Below are 15,745 nucleotides of genomic sequence, written 5' to 3'. Positions count from 1 at the left end.
TTTCTGTCACGTGACAACTAAGCCCTATTCCCACACAATCAGCGTCACTTGCGAGATGCATCAGTGTGGACTCCGTCTCTACGATGATTTACAAACCCACAAACTCTGCCATGCAGATCCGCTCAACAGGCTCCGTATCTGCCTGGATTCCGCCCACAGTCTCCAACAAAGACAAATAATTACGATTGTTCAAGCCCGGCGAGCCCAATCGGTAGAGCGTGAGACTCTTACATGTCATCTCAAGGTTGTGGGTTCGGCCCCCACGTCGGGCTCAATTTCCGTACGATCCTCTTGTAAATAACGAACGTTTGCTGACCGGGAAACTTGTTTCCTTGGAGAGGAAATGGTCGTATTTCTTTCTTGTTTTCTTTTTCCCTTTCTTCCTGTTTCTCTGCTTTGTGTTTTCGTGCTGGTCGTTGTCACGTAGCTGTTGCTGATTATGCCTCGTTTTGCACATTCAGTCTGGCTGGTGCTGGCGAGGCTCTTTTTCTGCTCTCCTTTCCGAACCATTGCTGTAAACCCGGCCGCAAAACGTGGCCATGGAGGGACTTTGCGTGTTCTGATATGTGCAATGCTTGATAGGTAGACTGTTGGGTAGATGATGCCCGATGGCCGAGGACGGGTGGCTGAGGAGGCTGTGCGTGCTGCGGCGTTCACATTCTCCAGCAGCGGTGAGGGGCTTCAATTGCCTGTGCCTCAAATATTCTGCTCGAAACTTGCCCTTTGCACTTGACACTCGCCTCGCAGCTTTTAACAAGGGGCAAGCACGGATATCCACGCGCAGGCGGTCGAGCTGTCGAACACTTCGTAGTCCGCGCCCTAGCCTACGCGTGCCACTCGTATCCTGATCACAACGGATCGTCTCGAATAGCCACAAGGACAGAGGATCTCCTAGTCGACCTAGACCTGGCAGTCCAGACCATCCATGACTCCACCCTGAAGAGAACTGTACCCGGGCGCCGGCAACGGGGCATACGAAACGCCATGGTCGTGGTTCGCGGGGCAGATAATGCCTGTCTTGACGCTAGACGCGGATGGGCGGATGAAGCTTAGTCCCAGCGCCATAGTACTGTACCAGGACGCCGTCAAGCCCAGATCGCGCGTCCCGATAGCATGCATTCCGTCCTGGGTGCGGCTGCTGCTCGCCGTCTTCACCGTGCAGCAGCTGGTCGACTGCGCCGACGCTTACGTCGGCGAGCTCGGCCACGTGCTGTCGCGGATCGATCTCGGCAGCCGCGACCGCGAGCTGCCGTACTTTGAGGCGCAGATGAGCGCAAACAACTTGTATCCCGCCTTGCGCGAGGCTAAAATGACCGGCAGCAGCACCAGCACGCCGCGGGGTGGGAACGAATGACGCCCTCGTTCGTCAACTGGAGCCCACATCGAACAATCATCACGTCATATAATTATTTGCGACGAACCATGATTGCAAATCCGCATTTATTCAGCGCCTCGATACATACACGGTCCGACCAAGGATTGCCACAGCATTCCCTCCTGAAACATATTCATCGGCCTCAAGCCTCAAGCGGCGCAACGGTGGGATCCCAGCCGGCGACGGGGGTGTAGCCGTCCGTCTCGAGGCCGGCGACCTCCTCGGGGGTGAGGGCAAAGTCATAGACGTCGGCGTTGGACCGGATGCGGTCGGGCGTGACGCTCTTGGGGAGCGGGATGAAGCCCTTCTGCAGGCTCCATCGGACGAGTACCTGGGCCTCGGACTTGCCGTACTTGTCGGCGAGCTTCTTGAGGGCCGGCTCGCCCCAGCGCTTGCCGCGGACGAGCGGAGTGTAGGCCTGGACGGCGACGCCGCGCGCGGCGCACCAGTCGGTGATGTCGCGGCGGGCGCACCAGGGATGGATCTCCCACTGGCCGGCGCTCAGCACGCCGCCCTTGCCGGGGCCGCCGCGCTCGACCTCGAGCTCGGCAATGTGCCGCTCCAGCTCGTCGAGGTGCTGGACGCCGTAGTTGCTGACGCCGATGCTGCGCACCTTGCCGGCCTCGACGGCCTCGACCAGCGCGCGCCACGCGCCCTTGCGGTTCGCCGACCCGCCGTACGGCGCGTGCAGCAGCATCAGGTCCACGTAGCCGAGCTCCGACTTGGCGAGCGTTTGTTCGATGGTCGCCTTGGCGCCATCGTACGACACGCTTCCGGGCGGTACCTTGGAGGTGAAGAAGATCTGCTCGCGCGGGAGCTTGGTGCCGGTGCGGATGGCTCTGCCCGCGCCGTCTTCGTTGTCGTAGAAGGCTGCCGAGTCGAACTGGAGTCGCGACGTTAATCAGAGCGCGACATCAGAAATTTGCAGTGGAGGAAATGCGCACGTGGGTGTAGCCAGCTTCAAGGGCTAGCTTGGACACTCTTTCAGTGTCTTCTGGGGGACTGCGGGAATCGGCACGTTAGCCTCGGTTGCTAATTGGCTGAAGATGCTCGACAGATGCATGGATGCATGGCCATGAGTCCGGTCCGCCACGGGCAATCGAACTGGGGGAATGTAAGTCTGGGAAGAGGGTTCGCACGTTTGGTAGAGCTGGAATCCACAGAAGACAAGATTAGCGACATCCTCGAAGCAAGCAAGCACAGACAATGCCAGAGAGAGGACGAAGCAAAACTCACGCCATATCCCAGCTGGGGAATTTCGTAGCCGCTGGGGAGCTTGATCTTGGAGTTGATGGTCAGGGCGGCCATTCTTAGCATCAGGTTTCGCAGTTGTTGGCGGTTTTGTTGGCGGTGTTGTTGGTGGTGTTGTTGTACTGCTGTGGTGTTGGTGGTAAGGCAGATGGGATTGGGCTTGATACTCCTTTCTCTGCACCTCGATCGTAGAGGATGTGTCGTGACTTTATAGGCGTCTAATTAATAGCGCCCAAGTCTGAAACTCGGTCACCATGGCATTGGGTGGTGGCCCAAGGCGGCACCAATGCACACCAAAGTTGGAACTTGCCAAGGCTGCCGCTTGGGTTTGTCATCACGCCCAAATCGGTCGAGAATCGTGCCGGCCGGACATTACTGATCAGTAAACTCCTAAGAGCACTGATAAACTCCGAACGCCGATTCAATGCCGTAGTGGCAAGCTCAATCACTGCATCAGCTCGCGATTCGGCGATACGCAAACGATACGCATAGCATTTGTGTTTTCGGACGTCGTTCAATTGGTCAGATGTTGATGTCCTGTTTTGGCCTTTGCTCGGATTTGTCAATCCAAAGAAAGGCCTCGAGTCCGAGGGAAGAGTAATGATTTGTATGCGCTGATCATTGGCCAATCAGACCCGTCAATCGTTAATAAACACATCTCAGCTCTCAACTCCTCTGGAAGATGCTAGCCTCGATGTCAGAAAAGATTATTATTCCAGTGTCATCGCGGGCCAGACGTGAAGCCGTTGCTCCACATTTTCGCTGCAGGAATTGCGTGGGGCCAACTGCCCGCGAGCTTGTGCACTAACAACCACAATTCCGTAGGTCCCGCCAGCTGAAATTTGCGAACGAGCGACGAATCACCCTCAAAATCCCAGCGAACCATCATCCTCAGCCCTACCGCCCAGCCGACACTCGAGTGGCTACCACGCGACTTTCCCTAAGTAATTACCAAGTCTCTGGACTACTGAGGCGGCCTCAACTTTCGGCCGGCCCTTCCATTAGGGCGGTGTTATGGTAATGCCTAAATGCAACCCCCCGGGAATTTCCGAGCAAATGTCCTGTCGGCGCTGTGCCAGGCGTTAATAATCACCATGATGTCACCAAAGTGCCTGCCTGTGTGGTTGGTGCAACTGTGCATTGAATCGAGACGTTTCTGTTCGCTGGGCCGTTTTCTGGGCATGTCTGGAGAGATGGCCCGTGCGCTTATCCGCGATAACGGCCGACTGATAAGGAAAATTGGGGGCCAATACGTTGGTTGGACTTGGGCCAAGCCCCCTTGGGAGCACGATGGATCTGGGGGAAATTGCGACCAAGGACAGTCGGGTCGCCCAAACAGCCGAGACAGTGCGTCGTGCCAGACATCGTTGTCCCTTGAATTTTTGACGACAGCTTCAATCGACTGCCTCCGCATCGCATCCTCTCGCTCCGCAGCCACCGCAGTGCTAGTCGCGAGCGAGCCAACCCGGAACTAATTAATCGAGGAGCGCGTCCGACCTGAGGTAAGCATCATGGTGCAGGTCCAGCCAAACGTACTGCGCATCGCCATCGCCTCCGTGTGCGCGCTCGCCCTCTTCATCTTCTTCGACCCGCTCGGCTTCTCCTTCGTGTCGACGGCCGTGCGCTACAAGGGCCCCGACACGCACGCCGCCATCACGCACATTGTGCTGTTCCAGTTCAAGCAGGAGGCCGATGCGGCTGCTGTCGAGACTGTGAGTTTTGTTCTATTTGTCGGCCCGTGGGCGCGAGTGAGGCCATTCGCGGCTCACGTTGCCAAACCACAACGGCGCGCTCATGACGAATGCCCGGATTGCCGCCGCTGACCCGTCACCACACAGGCTTGTGCAAACTTCCTCGCGCTCAAGGAAAGCTGCCTGTCGCTCAACTCGCAGCAGCCCTACATCAAGAGCATGACTGGCGGCAAGGACAACTCGCCCGAGGGCAAGCAGGTGAGCTACTCTGCTCAGTGACGCCCCCCCCCCCGGTGAATATGCTGACCACCGACCGCAGGACGGCTTGACACACGGCTTCGTCATGCAGTTTACCACGGCCGACGAGAGGAACTACTACCTCGAAAAGGACCCGGCGCACCAGAAGTTCAAGAAGGAAGTCGAGCCGCTTGTGCAGAAGGTCACCGTGGTGGACTTTACGGCTGGCACGTTTTAGTCTACTTAATTAGTCTTGGTCTAGAGATGCGGAGCCGGAACCGTCTGTCTGGTCGAATAGCGTGATATAATCAAATACTGAATTTAATTAGTACAGCCCAAACAAACCTTATCGGCAGAGGGCGTGAGGTTGCGGAGCCGTGAATATTTGCCTGAAAGCTCATGCATGCCAAGCAGAATAGTCTCACCCAACCGGTGCCGCCTTTAATGCCTAACCTAGGTAGGCTAGTCAACCTTTTGACCACAAGCCGGTTCAGTCCACCTGTCGACTGCAAAAGTTGTGAGGCTCATGACCTGCGCGCGCTAGGCAGTTGCAACCTAGAAGCCAGTTCCTTGGGCCAGCCAGTCAACCTTTCTGGTCTCGATGGACTTGCAGGAATATTCGACCTCCGAGGAGGCGGTGGACGAGTGTGGCGCCTCTCCCCCAATTGTAATCATGTGGACAAACGTCGCAAACAGGCCAACACTCCACGTGTTGCCGTCCTTGATCTTGCCCGAGCAGTCTGTGTCGTCCGCAGGGTGAATTTCCGAGTCGACGGCCTTGACCAGCGCCGCGTCCGACATTGGCCTCCCTCGGCATCCTTCAACATCTTGTTAAGCAGAGCTCACCCTCCAAGGTCAGGCGCGCGCTGGCAGGGAACCTGCATCACCGTCCGGGAGCCCTTGTTTGTGATTCCCAGTCCCCCAAGACAAAACACATAACCATGTTCTAGGCGGCTACCCTCACCAGGCCCGGTCCGCCGGTCCGCGTTACGTTTGCTAATTCGACGCCTGTTAGTGACGGGAAGCTCGTGGTTGACCTTTGTGCCATGATAAAAGGGAACACGAAAGGATCGCGATTGAGCGTTAACGGATCTTCACTCATGCACCAGGGTGAGGGGGGACAGGACCAGATGAAGACGTTCGAAAATTGCGAACCGGTGACCTTCGCCCAAGGGTTGCTGGAAAACAACACGGAACTGGGCTTGGAGGACAAAATTTGTCTCGCCGTGGTCCTGTCTTATTCGTTCCTTGACTTCTGCGGTAAGCCATGGTTTAAAGAAGGCTGGACCAAAGACAATCTGCAATCAATGCAGGGTGGCGACACTGTATTTCTGTGCCCTTTTCTGGTAACAAAAGTGCTCTAGGGAAAGGGCTAGACATGGCAAGAGCTGAGCGCAGCCGCCTTGACAAGGAAGCTCTTGGATCACGGAATCTTGCTGTTGGAGATGTTCTAGCAAGATTCTTTTCGCGCACCCCCTCAGGAGCTCGGTAAACCGCTGGTCTATCTCAAGGACACGGCTCAAGGATGGTCCAAGGCCACAAAATGGGATGCCTGCGAAAGATACCAGGCAGCAGTCGAAGCATGTATCAGCGGCGAACTCGTGGCAAGTCTCGAGATATCGTCGACATTGAGCACAGCAGGGAGCCGTAATGACGAATTTGCGAGACCGTTCTGCAACATGGTGCTCGTGCCCTTGGAGGCTGATTTTGCTTCGCAATGGCAGCGGCAGGACCCGGACCGAGCGATAGCGACACTCAATCTGCCCGGCGGCACTGGTTAGCGTCAGAGTGCCTCCTTGAGACCCCCTTCGTCATCTACCCAAAGGGCCCGTACGCCGCAGACTCGGTCGAGGTTGACCACGCAGCCCATTTTGTCACACGTACAGAGAAAGTCCCCGTTGCCGTCTCGATTACCACGGCCCACAACATCCCGCCCATCACCGTGGCATCCGAGTTCGCCGGTTCCCCGGGGCCACGAGGGAAGCCTCTCCGATACCAGGGACTGTCCAGAAAACGCAGAGCAAGTAACTCTCCCCCCCCCTCTCCCCCCACAAAGTCGCTGCTGACCGTTTTAAAAGCATAAAGAAGGCGCAGATGTGGCACAGTCGACCCGAATCGTCGATGCGGATATTCAGCGGATAGCCAAGGTCTGTTCCCTTCCGATTCGGTCTGACCCGCCGGCCTGCCGTCAAGTGCCTTTATCGCTAATCACCTCCACCAGGCAATCACCCACTTCTCTTCGGGCAAGGGCCGCGTCGACATCATCAACATGTCGTCTGGGTCCCCAAGTACACGGACGATCTCAGGCCGGTGTTCGAGGCCCCCACCATAGACTTTTGCCTGTGGGCAGATAGCTTAGATTCCTTAAGCAATCAACTGCATTTTCCCAGTAACTGTGCACCTCGCATGTATATCATGGAGGACGAGAAGGTTGAGAGGGTATTACTGTTACAAACGGTTCAGCCACTCATAGCGAGGTTCCAACGTTATTTTAGAGGTTTGTAATTCCGAAAAGTAGGAAACAAGCGAGATGATGTTGAATTACAATTAGCCCTCCGATGAGAATAAAAACCACCACCACACAGTCGATCGCCTAAGACCGGGATGCAGAACAACCAGGCTGTACCCATAGAGTACAAGGGGAAGGGTGAGGAAGCTATTGAGGACCCCACCCGCGGTGCAAATAAAAATAATTGGACATACGTCGTTCTAGTACTTGTCGGCCGCCGGGTCATGGGCCCGGGCGTGTCGTCACCACATCTTTTCATGCCGGCATAACCAAGACGGGGATACCACGTCCACAGCCGCCGCACACCACGCAAGAAGATTGAAAAGACGCAAATTAATCCGCATTGTTGACAAGCTAATTATCACCCAAGTCAAAGCTAACTACACGCAAGGCGAAGCAAGCGTCTGTCAAAGCCTTGCCGCCCACTCCCTAATTACTGTCACTTCACTCCCAAGTGGACTCGAGCCCGTCGACGCCCGTGGGCCGGTCGGCCAGCGTGGTGATGCGGAAGCCGTGGCGCAGGCCCTCCTGGGGGTTGTGCACGTTGTAGTCGGAGATGGCCGTGTGGGCTGTGACGCGGTTGTCCCACAGTGCGACGGTGCCCTCCTCCCAGCGCACGCGAACCTGGAAGTCCTGGCCGAGCGAGATGTGCTAACCAAGGATAACCAGTCAGCCTTTACTCACTATAGGCATGTGCACGCGGGGCGGCAAGAGGTAATTACTCACGCTAAACAGCAGCTTGAGCAACGCGTCCGACTCCTCGTCGCGCAGCCCAACGATGCGCTTCGTGAAGCCCGGGTTGACGAATAGGGCCTTCTGGCCGGTGGCCGGGTGGACGCGGACGACGGGGTGATCAGACGACACAGGCTCGCGGCGGACGAACTTGCCGTCGCGGCGGGCGCCGTCGGCCTGCGGGACGCCGCTGTGCTCGGCACGCAGGCCCTCGAGCAGCGTGCGGATCGGCGGCGACAGGCGCGCGTACGCGGCCGTCTGCGACGTCCAGCCCGTGTCGCCGCCCGTCGGCGGCACTGATAGGAGCGTGAGGATGGTGATGCCCGGCGGCTGGTGCTCGTACGACACGTCCGAGTGGTAGCCGACCGTCGTCAGCCGGCTCGACCGCCGCTTGTTGCGGTACTCGTTGTCCGGGCCCAGGTAGATGTTGTGCAGCTCCAGGTGGTCCTTGACGTGGGCGCCGACGGGCTGCATGACGGTGTGTTAGGGGGTGAGTTTTCCCGGGGGGGTGGCTGATTCAGACTGACGTACATGAATGTGCAGCGGCCCAAAGTAGCGGCCAAAGGCCTTTTGCCTGTCGATGCCAATGTCCTTGAAGTCCTGGCCGCGGAAGACGACGACGCCGCGCTCGGCAATGAGCAGGGCCAGCTCGTCCTTCTGGCGGTCGTCGAGCTTCGACAGCTGCAGCCCGCGGATCTCGGTGCCGATGACGGGCGTCAGCTTGCTGACCTGGAGGTCGGGGTTGCTCTTAGACAGTAGGCTGGGCTTGTCCTTGGCCGCCGCCAGCCCGCGGTCGTGGAACTTGAACGGCTGCAGCGGAGGGAAGTGCGTCTTTTCATCGTAGACGGGCAGGTAGGCCGCGTAATTGTACTGGTCTCTAGGTCAGGCATGCTCGGTTGAGCCGTTGTAACTTTGTAAGGAGGCTCACTTCTTCGTGTATCTCCTTGTCATACGCCAGAGTCAGCGTGATTGGCTCACTCTCGGCGGCCGTCTTGGTTGTGGTTGTCGTCGACATTGTGGTCTATAATGAGGCACCTGTCAATATTCAGAGTCGCTTGGTGGTGTATTGTGTATTGGCTGAACTAAAGTCTCTTCTGGACTTTCCAGGACGACTTGACGCCCCAAGCATCGCCCGCCGTCTGTCTGTTCGCGTTCTTATAGCCGTGCCCCTTTTCTGTGACCTCTTATTTTGCAACATCTTTTCCTGTGACTACTCGTGCCGATGATCCGATTCCACACTCTGTTTCCATCACGTCAACAGCTCGCAGATGGCGAGTGTCCAGTCAAGCCAAGCCCTCAAACCCCCTCGACAACGGCCATGCGTGAGCAGCACTGTGATGTGTGGGATGGTGCGGGGAAGTGGCTGAGAGGCAGTCGTCTCTGGCGTCAGCCGGCTCGCGTCGTGATTTGGACAGAAATGACGAGCGCCCACACCACCGCCCGCCAACCCCCCACGACACGCCAGCCCATGTTATCTCCGACCGGTTCGGTACTCGTTCTGGACCCAAACGGCGATGCTGCAGCCCCGGTAGCGGACCCTATTCCGGCCCCCATCCATCTTGGCCCGGTCAACTTGGCCGAGCCGGATCGGGTGATGATCTAAATAAAACAAAATAGCGACTAAACCGAGTTTTCCACTTACAACCAACCAAACCATATTATCTCGAGCAAACCGGGCAGTTGCTTAATAATGCAACGTGCGACAAAATATGATCTGGCAACACACGTAGAAAAGGGCAAAAAGAGTGTTTTAGATCTCTCCCGCCGGGAATTGAACCCGGGTCCCGAGCGGAGTCTTCTGTGAAGTTGACAAGCTCATATACTGACCACTATACTACGGAAGAAATGCTGGTGTGGATCACCAGCTGTAGCTTGTGTTTGATGAGTGGAGAGGGTCGACAGGGTGCATAAGTAGTCCACGGGAAGGTGCGACGCGAGAGAGCGATTAATTGTTCGGTGCAACAGCAATCCCCGGGCAATTGAGCATGACTGAATCGCCGAGTGACTGATTCAGACGCGCATCGCCACGCCCTGGCACAGGTTGCTCATCCACGGATGCCGACACTGTGCATCGGAAGAGGGTGCGAAAAGCGATGAGAAGAATAACTTAAAATGACTAAAACTGGACGCAAAGTATAGAAATAGAATGAGACATCCGAAGAGTGAGTAGCTCGGGACCCGGACTGAGATTTTGAGCCGCTATAATGAATGCCGGATCGTGCAACACAGCATACTCTCATTCTCGCGACACACATCTCACCCCACACCATCTCACCGCGATTGCGAGGAAGGGAGTGGCCAACATTCAGCTCCCTGTGTGAATATTCGGGAGAAAGCAGAACTGAAGCTGAAGATGAGGCTGCAGGCGCGGGAATGCTGGGATCGTGAGCAGGATTTCACGTTAACCAATTGTCGTTTCCATTCTTTTTCAGGCAATTGATCTAACTCGCCGCGGTTGGACATTGACAAGCTCCGATAAACATTTAAAACCCGTTAAAGAGAATGGAATCTGCCGATGCTTGAACCTTCAATCGAGCCGAGTCTGGAGAGAGCTACAAATGGCGACGCGAGTCCCCAAATAAGTAATGAAACAAGCCTTTGGGAAGCAAGGATGTTAGCCGCAGCAAGCTAATAGAAACGGGGGTCCCGGCGGGAGCGGTGCGGTCATCGGTCATCACGGACCCATCATTGCAAAAGCGGTGAGATGCAACAGGAGGCGCCGAAGATGTGCGGATAAGAACGGGCAAGCAACGAAGTTCCTATGCTAAGGTCACGATATTTGACCTCGCAATGTGAACTTGGCCGAGGTAGGCCTGTTGAAAGGAAAGAATTATCGGATGAGAAGAGTTTTCCACACTAATCAATCTCGACCAGCGGCCATGATTCGCCACCGACCACCAGCACCCCGCTCAATGCCGCCGCGACCCGAAGGGCGCACGCTAGCTCGCATTACATGCAGCAGCTGAATGCACGGGCTGCATGTCCATCATCCCAAACCCTAGGGCCAGAAGCTCCAAGAACAGCTTCTTAGGAAAAAAGAGACGAGTGCAGCCCTCGTCTGGGCAGAGGCGGCCATCCTTGGTCCCTGTCACGCCTTCTAGGCTATCCTTGCCGCCCGCTTCCGACGGTGCATCCGCTCAGTTGCATGGATGTTCATCAGACGCTATTATTAATGATATTCGCCCCAATATCCATAAGAAACAGCGAAGCCAACAGGTGAGCTGACGAACCCCTCCTCCAACTAATAACTGCAGCAACCACCACCCACGCCGTCCCGCGTGCTGTACCACCACCACCACCTCGTCCGTCAGCTGGCCATTGGCAGCCGAGACACAGTTCTGCCAATAAATAAACAACCCCCTAATTATTTACAAAAAAAAAAGCAGACAATGACAGCCACAGCTGACGAGACGCAGCCGCTGCTGCTGCGCGGTGCCGCCAACCCCGCAGCGCCCAACGCAATCGGCGCAATCGGCGCAGGCAGCGGCACGGCGGCTCCGCAATCGGCCGCCGGCTCGGAGTCGACGGTTGTTGACTTTGACCCCTGCGGCGACCGGGACAACCCCCTGGAGTGGCCGGCGGCGTTCAAATGGAGCGTGGTGCTGATGCTGGCCATGACGGCGTTTACCGTGTAATTGTCAATTATTAACTAACCCCCGCTCCTGAATTAATCACTGACACGCTATCTGCAGAACATTCACATGCATCAGCGTCGTCCCGCTCGCGAACGAGATCAGCCGCGACCTCGGCGGCGACGCGCGGTCCAAGGCCGCGAGCGTGCTCCTCGTGACCATCTGGGAGCTGGGCGAGGCGGCAGGCCCGCTGCTGATCGCGCCGCTGAGCGAGATGGTCGGGCGCTACCGCGTCGTCAACGCCGCCAACGCGTTGTTCATCGTCGCCACGCTGCTCGCCGCCACCAGCGCCAGCCTGCCACAGTTCGTCGCCGCGCGCATGCTGACGGGCCTGGCGGTGGCCACCAACGTGCTCAGCCCGGCGATCGTGGGGGATATTTTCGTATCGGAGCAGCGCGGCGGCGCGCTGAGCTTGGTGTTTCTTGCGCCGTTGCTGGGCGGTGCCGTGGGCCCGGCCATCTCGGGCGCTATTGCTGAGCGGGCTGGCTGGCGCGCCGTGGTGTGGCTCAGTGCGGGTCTCGCCGTGCTGTGCGAGCTGCTGTTCCTCACCTTCTTCCGCGAGACGTACAAGGTCACGATCCTGCGGCGGCGCGCCGCGCGCCTCGCCCGCGAGAGCGGCAAGCCGTTCCGCACCGAGTTCGACGGGGAGGAGGAGAGTGGTAGTGGCAGTGGGGGGCTCGGCCGCCTGCGCGACGCCATGCTGCGCCCCGTGACCGTGCTCGCCGGTAGCAGCGTGCTCGCCATCGTGTGTCTGTACGGCTCTATCTGCTTCGCGTACTATTATGTTATTACCGTGACGCTGGCCGACATCCTGCGCGACGTCTACCACCTGCCGCCGGTGCAGGCGGGCCTGTGCTTCATTACTATTTGTGAGCGGCGTCCCTCCGACTCTTCTCGTTAGCATTGCTGTCTTGGTTACTGACAAACATCACAGCCCTCGGATCGGCCGTGGCCGTGTTCGCGTGCAACCGCAGCCTGGACCCCATCTACATCCGGCTGCGCGACGCCAACAAGGGCGTGGGCCAGCCGGAGCACCGGCTGCCGGTGGCAATTGGCGGCGCGTTCGTGATGCCGGCGACGGTGGCGGCGTACGGCTGGGCGGCCGCGCTGCACCTGCCGCTGCCGGCGCTGCTGGCGAGCATGGCGGCGCTGGGCGCGGCGCTCATGTTCACCATGATCCCGCTCATGGCCTATGTAGTCGACGCCTTCGGCCTGTACTCGGCCTCGGCCATGACGGGCGTCATTGTCGTCCGCTGCCTCGTCGGCACCTTCCTGCCCCTGGCCACGGCGCCGCTCGTCGACAACTTTGGCTACGGCTGGGGGTTCACCGTTTTTGCTGCTCTAAGCTTCGCCATTGCGCCTGTCCCGGCCCTCGTCATGCGCTACGGCGCCCGCTGGCGCCAGAAGTCAGATTACACCAGGGATCAATGACGGCGTGAGGCGGCGAGGTAGAGTTCTGGGGGTAGATTAATAGAGATGTAGACCGTCTGTGCCTTTGCTCGGTGGTCGCGTTGGTTTTTGGCGTGCGTCCGCGATTTGACGACATAGCGACGGCGGAGAGGGAAAAGAAAAACAAAGAAGAAATAAACCCAAAGAAAGAAAAGGAGAAAGGGGGAGAATGGGGAAAAAATAACGAAACGAGACGAACTTGGATATGCCATCTGAAACGACGATTCTGTTCATGTTCCCACCATTTCCATCCCATTCCATCCCATCCCATCCCTTGTCTGGCATCCAAAAAGAATCATCTCGTCCACGGGACAAAAAAGATGGCTGGACCGACCCACGTGCGGCTCGAACGCACAATCTCCTGAGAATGATCGGAATCGGAATCAGGTGCCTTACCATTTGGCCAGCGGGTCTGGTTGATTCCATTTGGCCAGCGGTCCTGGTAGATTGATCGGATTGGGTTTTGGAGTGGAATCCGGCATGAGATCCTTACCCTTCCAGGGGTCCACCCGCTCGAGGTTTGGAGAGAGAGCTCCATATTATTATCGGGTGGGTGCGTCTGTGATGTGATGATGTTGCGGTCTTGGTTTTCGACTACACAGGATGGACAGACGGGGCGAGGTTGCCGGCTGACAATGTCTTCGTTGGTTCCTGTGCATACGGCCGTTCTATGGCCCTTCTCTCGGCCTGTCAGGGTTACCGTCTAGATAAAATATAATTTGATTTGTACATAAAGTTCAATAGTGGGGGCCTAGACAGTAATCATCTCTATCAATGTCTGAAACCGAATGGATGACCTCCACGTCGGTCCATCATGTACCCTAGTTATTATTATGACTACATGACAGAAAATAATTAACAAAAAGAATAGCCCCCTCAAGTGAGAAGAAATATGTATGAGGTCCAGGTTACTAAATCTCAACACACCCATTCCATCATGGAAGCTGATTGACGGCGTTCTCTGTGGTGGGCAGCTCCTGGGACGGCCAGATCCTCGGCTCGGACGTCCTCGGCGGCGGCACTGGCGGCGGCGGCGGCGGCACTGGCGGCGGCGCCGGGGTGGTGTACTGGTACTGGTATGCGACGGGATGCTCGTCGCTGCTGCTGCTGCTGCTATTGGTGTACTGGTATTTGTCGTTGGCCGAGACCCTGGGCTGCGACGGCTCGGCCTTGGCTGCGTCGACGAGGCGCTTGAGCCGGCGGTTCTGCATGACTGCCACGGCGAGGGCGATGGAGACGGCCAAGAGTAAAGAGCCGAGGACCCCGCCGATGATGGGTGCTGTGTTGTTATTTTTGGAGGTTGGCCCGTCGCTGGGCGTCAGGGTGCTGTTGTTCCCTGTGTTGGCCAAGGTGCCACCGTCTGGTGCTGATGTGGTCTGGGCAGACGGCCGGGTGGTTGTTTTGGTGGCACTCTTGGAGGTGCCAGCACCGCTACTCTGGCTGTTGTTCTGGCCGTTGCTCTGGCTGTTGTTCTGGCCGTTGCTCTGGTCATTTTCCTGGTCATTGCTCTGGCCGTTGCCCTGGTCGGTGGTCTGGCTATTCGTCTGGTTGTTGGTCTGGTTGTTGGTCTGGCTGTCGCTCTGGTTGTTGGTCTGGCTGTCGCTCTGGTTGTTGGTCTGGCTGTCACTGTCGCCGTTTGTCTGGCCGTCGCTCTGGCCGTCGCTCTGGCTGTTTCCCTGTGTGGCTTTCTCGGGGGCAGCTTGTGTTTGGCTCGACAAGAGGGTCTTGATTCCTGCGTCGGTGGTTGCGGGGGTGTTTGCCGAGGCGGGACTGTCAGAGGGAGAGAGCTGGCGCACGACAGTTCCGAGCTTGCGGATCAACATGAAGCTGTTCTGGCAGCACTCGGCATCCGTGAGGTAGGCTCCACTGCAACACCATGTCTTCTCTCCGCAGGGTTTCATCACACGGCTGTAGCCCTCTTGTGAAGTGATGCTCGTCAGCCGACAGCTCGGTCTCGGAAAGGGGCAGGAGAGGAAAGGAGGAGAAAACTGACTTGTTGCATTGGGCGGGGGGTTGCAGTACTGAGCGCACACAGGATCCCTCCAGGTGGAATCGGTGCAGCCGTTGATCCATATCATCGAGTCGGGCGTCTTCGAGCCCGAGGACACACACACGCCCGTCGACATGCAAATGTCGCCCGTGCCTTGGTTGCAGCATGCCGAGTGGGAGCCGGATTCGCCCGTCGCGGCCGAGTTGCAGGCTATGATATACTTGTCCCCAACAACGGTGCCGTCCGGGTTGTAGCACACGGCACCACACGCTGCCCGCCTGGCCATGCAGAGGAGGAGGCACACCAGCGGCAGTCTTGTTCTCCCCATGGTGAAAGGCGTCGTGTCACCCAGAGCCAGCGAAGGCGTATTGCCGGAGCAAAGGAGAACTTGATCCAACAAAGCGCAGATGTCGGTGGTGTTTTCTTGGGCCCGGGAGGGCAACAGGGAGAAAGGGGGACTCGGCCGAGTCTACAATTACTAGCGGGAACGGTGGCATTTGACGTCTGACGGCACTGTGAATGGATGGAGGGGAGTGGATGAGACGAGACGAGACAAGACGAGATTGGCCCCAGATCCTAGAGAGCAGGCGACGAATCAACGGAAGCAATGGCCTTGCATGCGGGCAAAGGGCAGAAGCTGTGCGGCGAGGCGGCACAACTGGGCATAATAGGGCTGCGCCGGGGCCGCCAAGCGGGCCTGGGTCCGGGAACAGGAGCCGGCTAGCACGAAGGAACGCCCTATAGTCCCGATTTGGCCAGCTTCATGCACGGATCTTGACGCATCTCCATGGGCTTTCCTCCTTTGTTGGTTCTTGGTGGAGCCGGCGGCAGCTGCCTTGATGCGATCTCACCTCCAGAGTCCGAGCACGCGAATGGCGC

The 15,745-nt window shown here is 57.6% G+C and overlaps 5 protein-coding genes and 2 non-coding genes across 7 annotated transcripts; 2 read left to right on the top strand and 5 right to left on the bottom strand.

The window, feature by feature from the left end:
- Positions 1–1,517: 1,517 nt before the first annotated feature.
- On the bottom strand, positions 1,518–2,683 carry B0T26DRAFT_657405 (aldo-keto reductase; the record flags this gene model as incomplete). Its single annotated transcript, XM_060438781.1, has 3 exons — positions 1,518–2,258; positions 2,320–2,377; positions 2,598–2,683. The coding sequence occupies 3 exons, from the start codon at positions 2,681–2,683 to the stop codon at positions 1,518–1,520; spliced, it is 885 nt and encodes a 294-aa protein (XP_060290752.1).
- A 1,454-nt stretch (positions 2,684–4,137) lies between these two features.
- B0T26DRAFT_757384 (stress responsive A/B barrel domain-containing protein) lies at positions 4,138–4,792 on the top strand (the record flags this gene model as incomplete). Its single annotated transcript, XM_060446239.1, has 3 exons — positions 4,138–4,338; positions 4,465–4,575; positions 4,637–4,792. The coding sequence occupies 3 exons, from the start codon at positions 4,138–4,140 to the stop codon at positions 4,790–4,792; spliced, it is 468 nt and encodes a 155-aa protein (XP_060290751.1).
- Positions 4,793–7,507: 2,715 nt separating this feature from the next.
- Positions 7,508–8,810, bottom strand: B0T26DRAFT_744563 (dioxygenase-like protein; the record flags this gene model as incomplete). Its single annotated transcript, XM_060444431.1, has 4 exons — positions 7,508–7,714; positions 7,790–8,263; positions 8,327–8,665; positions 8,724–8,810. The coding sequence occupies 4 exons, from the start codon at positions 8,808–8,810 to the stop codon at positions 7,508–7,510; spliced, it is 1,107 nt and encodes a 368-aa protein (XP_060290750.1).
- Positions 8,811–9,551: 741 nt separating this feature from the next.
- B0T26DRAFT_t253 lies at positions 9,552–9,639 on the bottom strand. The gene has a single exon. It is a non-coding gene; the product is annotated as a tRNA-Asp (tRNA).
- A 1,147-nt stretch (positions 9,640–10,786) lies between these two features.
- On the top strand, positions 10,787–12,926 carry B0T26DRAFT_733145 (major facilitator superfamily transporter). Its single transcript, XM_060443133.1, has 3 exons — positions 10,787–11,426; positions 11,488–12,296; positions 12,362–12,926. The coding sequence occupies exons 1-3, from the start codon at positions 11,185–11,187 to the stop codon at positions 12,856–12,858; spliced, it is 1,548 nt and encodes a 515-aa protein (XP_060290749.1). The 5' UTR covers positions 10,787–11,184; the 3' UTR covers positions 12,859–12,926.
- A 280-nt stretch (positions 12,927–13,206) lies between these two features.
- Positions 13,207–13,289, bottom strand: B0T26DRAFT_t252. The gene has a single exon. It is a non-coding gene; the product is annotated as a tRNA-Arg (tRNA).
- Positions 13,290–13,811: 522 nt separating this feature from the next.
- B0T26DRAFT_876754 (uncharacterized protein) lies at positions 13,812–15,522 on the bottom strand (the record flags this gene model as incomplete). Its single annotated transcript, XM_060448113.1, has 2 exons — positions 14,870–15,522; positions 13,812–14,794 (listed from the first exon to the last, which is right to left on the bottom strand). The coding sequence occupies exons 1-2, from the start codon at positions 15,192–15,194 to the stop codon at positions 13,812–13,814; spliced, it is 1,308 nt and encodes a 435-aa protein (XP_060290748.1). The 5' UTR covers positions 15,195–15,522.
- Positions 15,523–15,745: the final 223 nt, after the last annotated feature.

This window comes from Lasiosphaeria miniovina, assembly GCF_030549165.1.
Source record: "Lasiosphaeria miniovina strain SMH2392-1A chromosome Unknown B0T26scaffold_8, whole genome shotgun sequence".
Classification (NCBI taxonomy): Eukaryota; Fungi; Ascomycota; class Sordariomycetes; order Sordariales; family Lasiosphaeriaceae; genus Lasiosphaeria; species Lasiosphaeria miniovina.
Note: the sequence above shows the minus strand (reverse complement) of the source record. Positions and strands in the feature narration are given on the sequence as shown.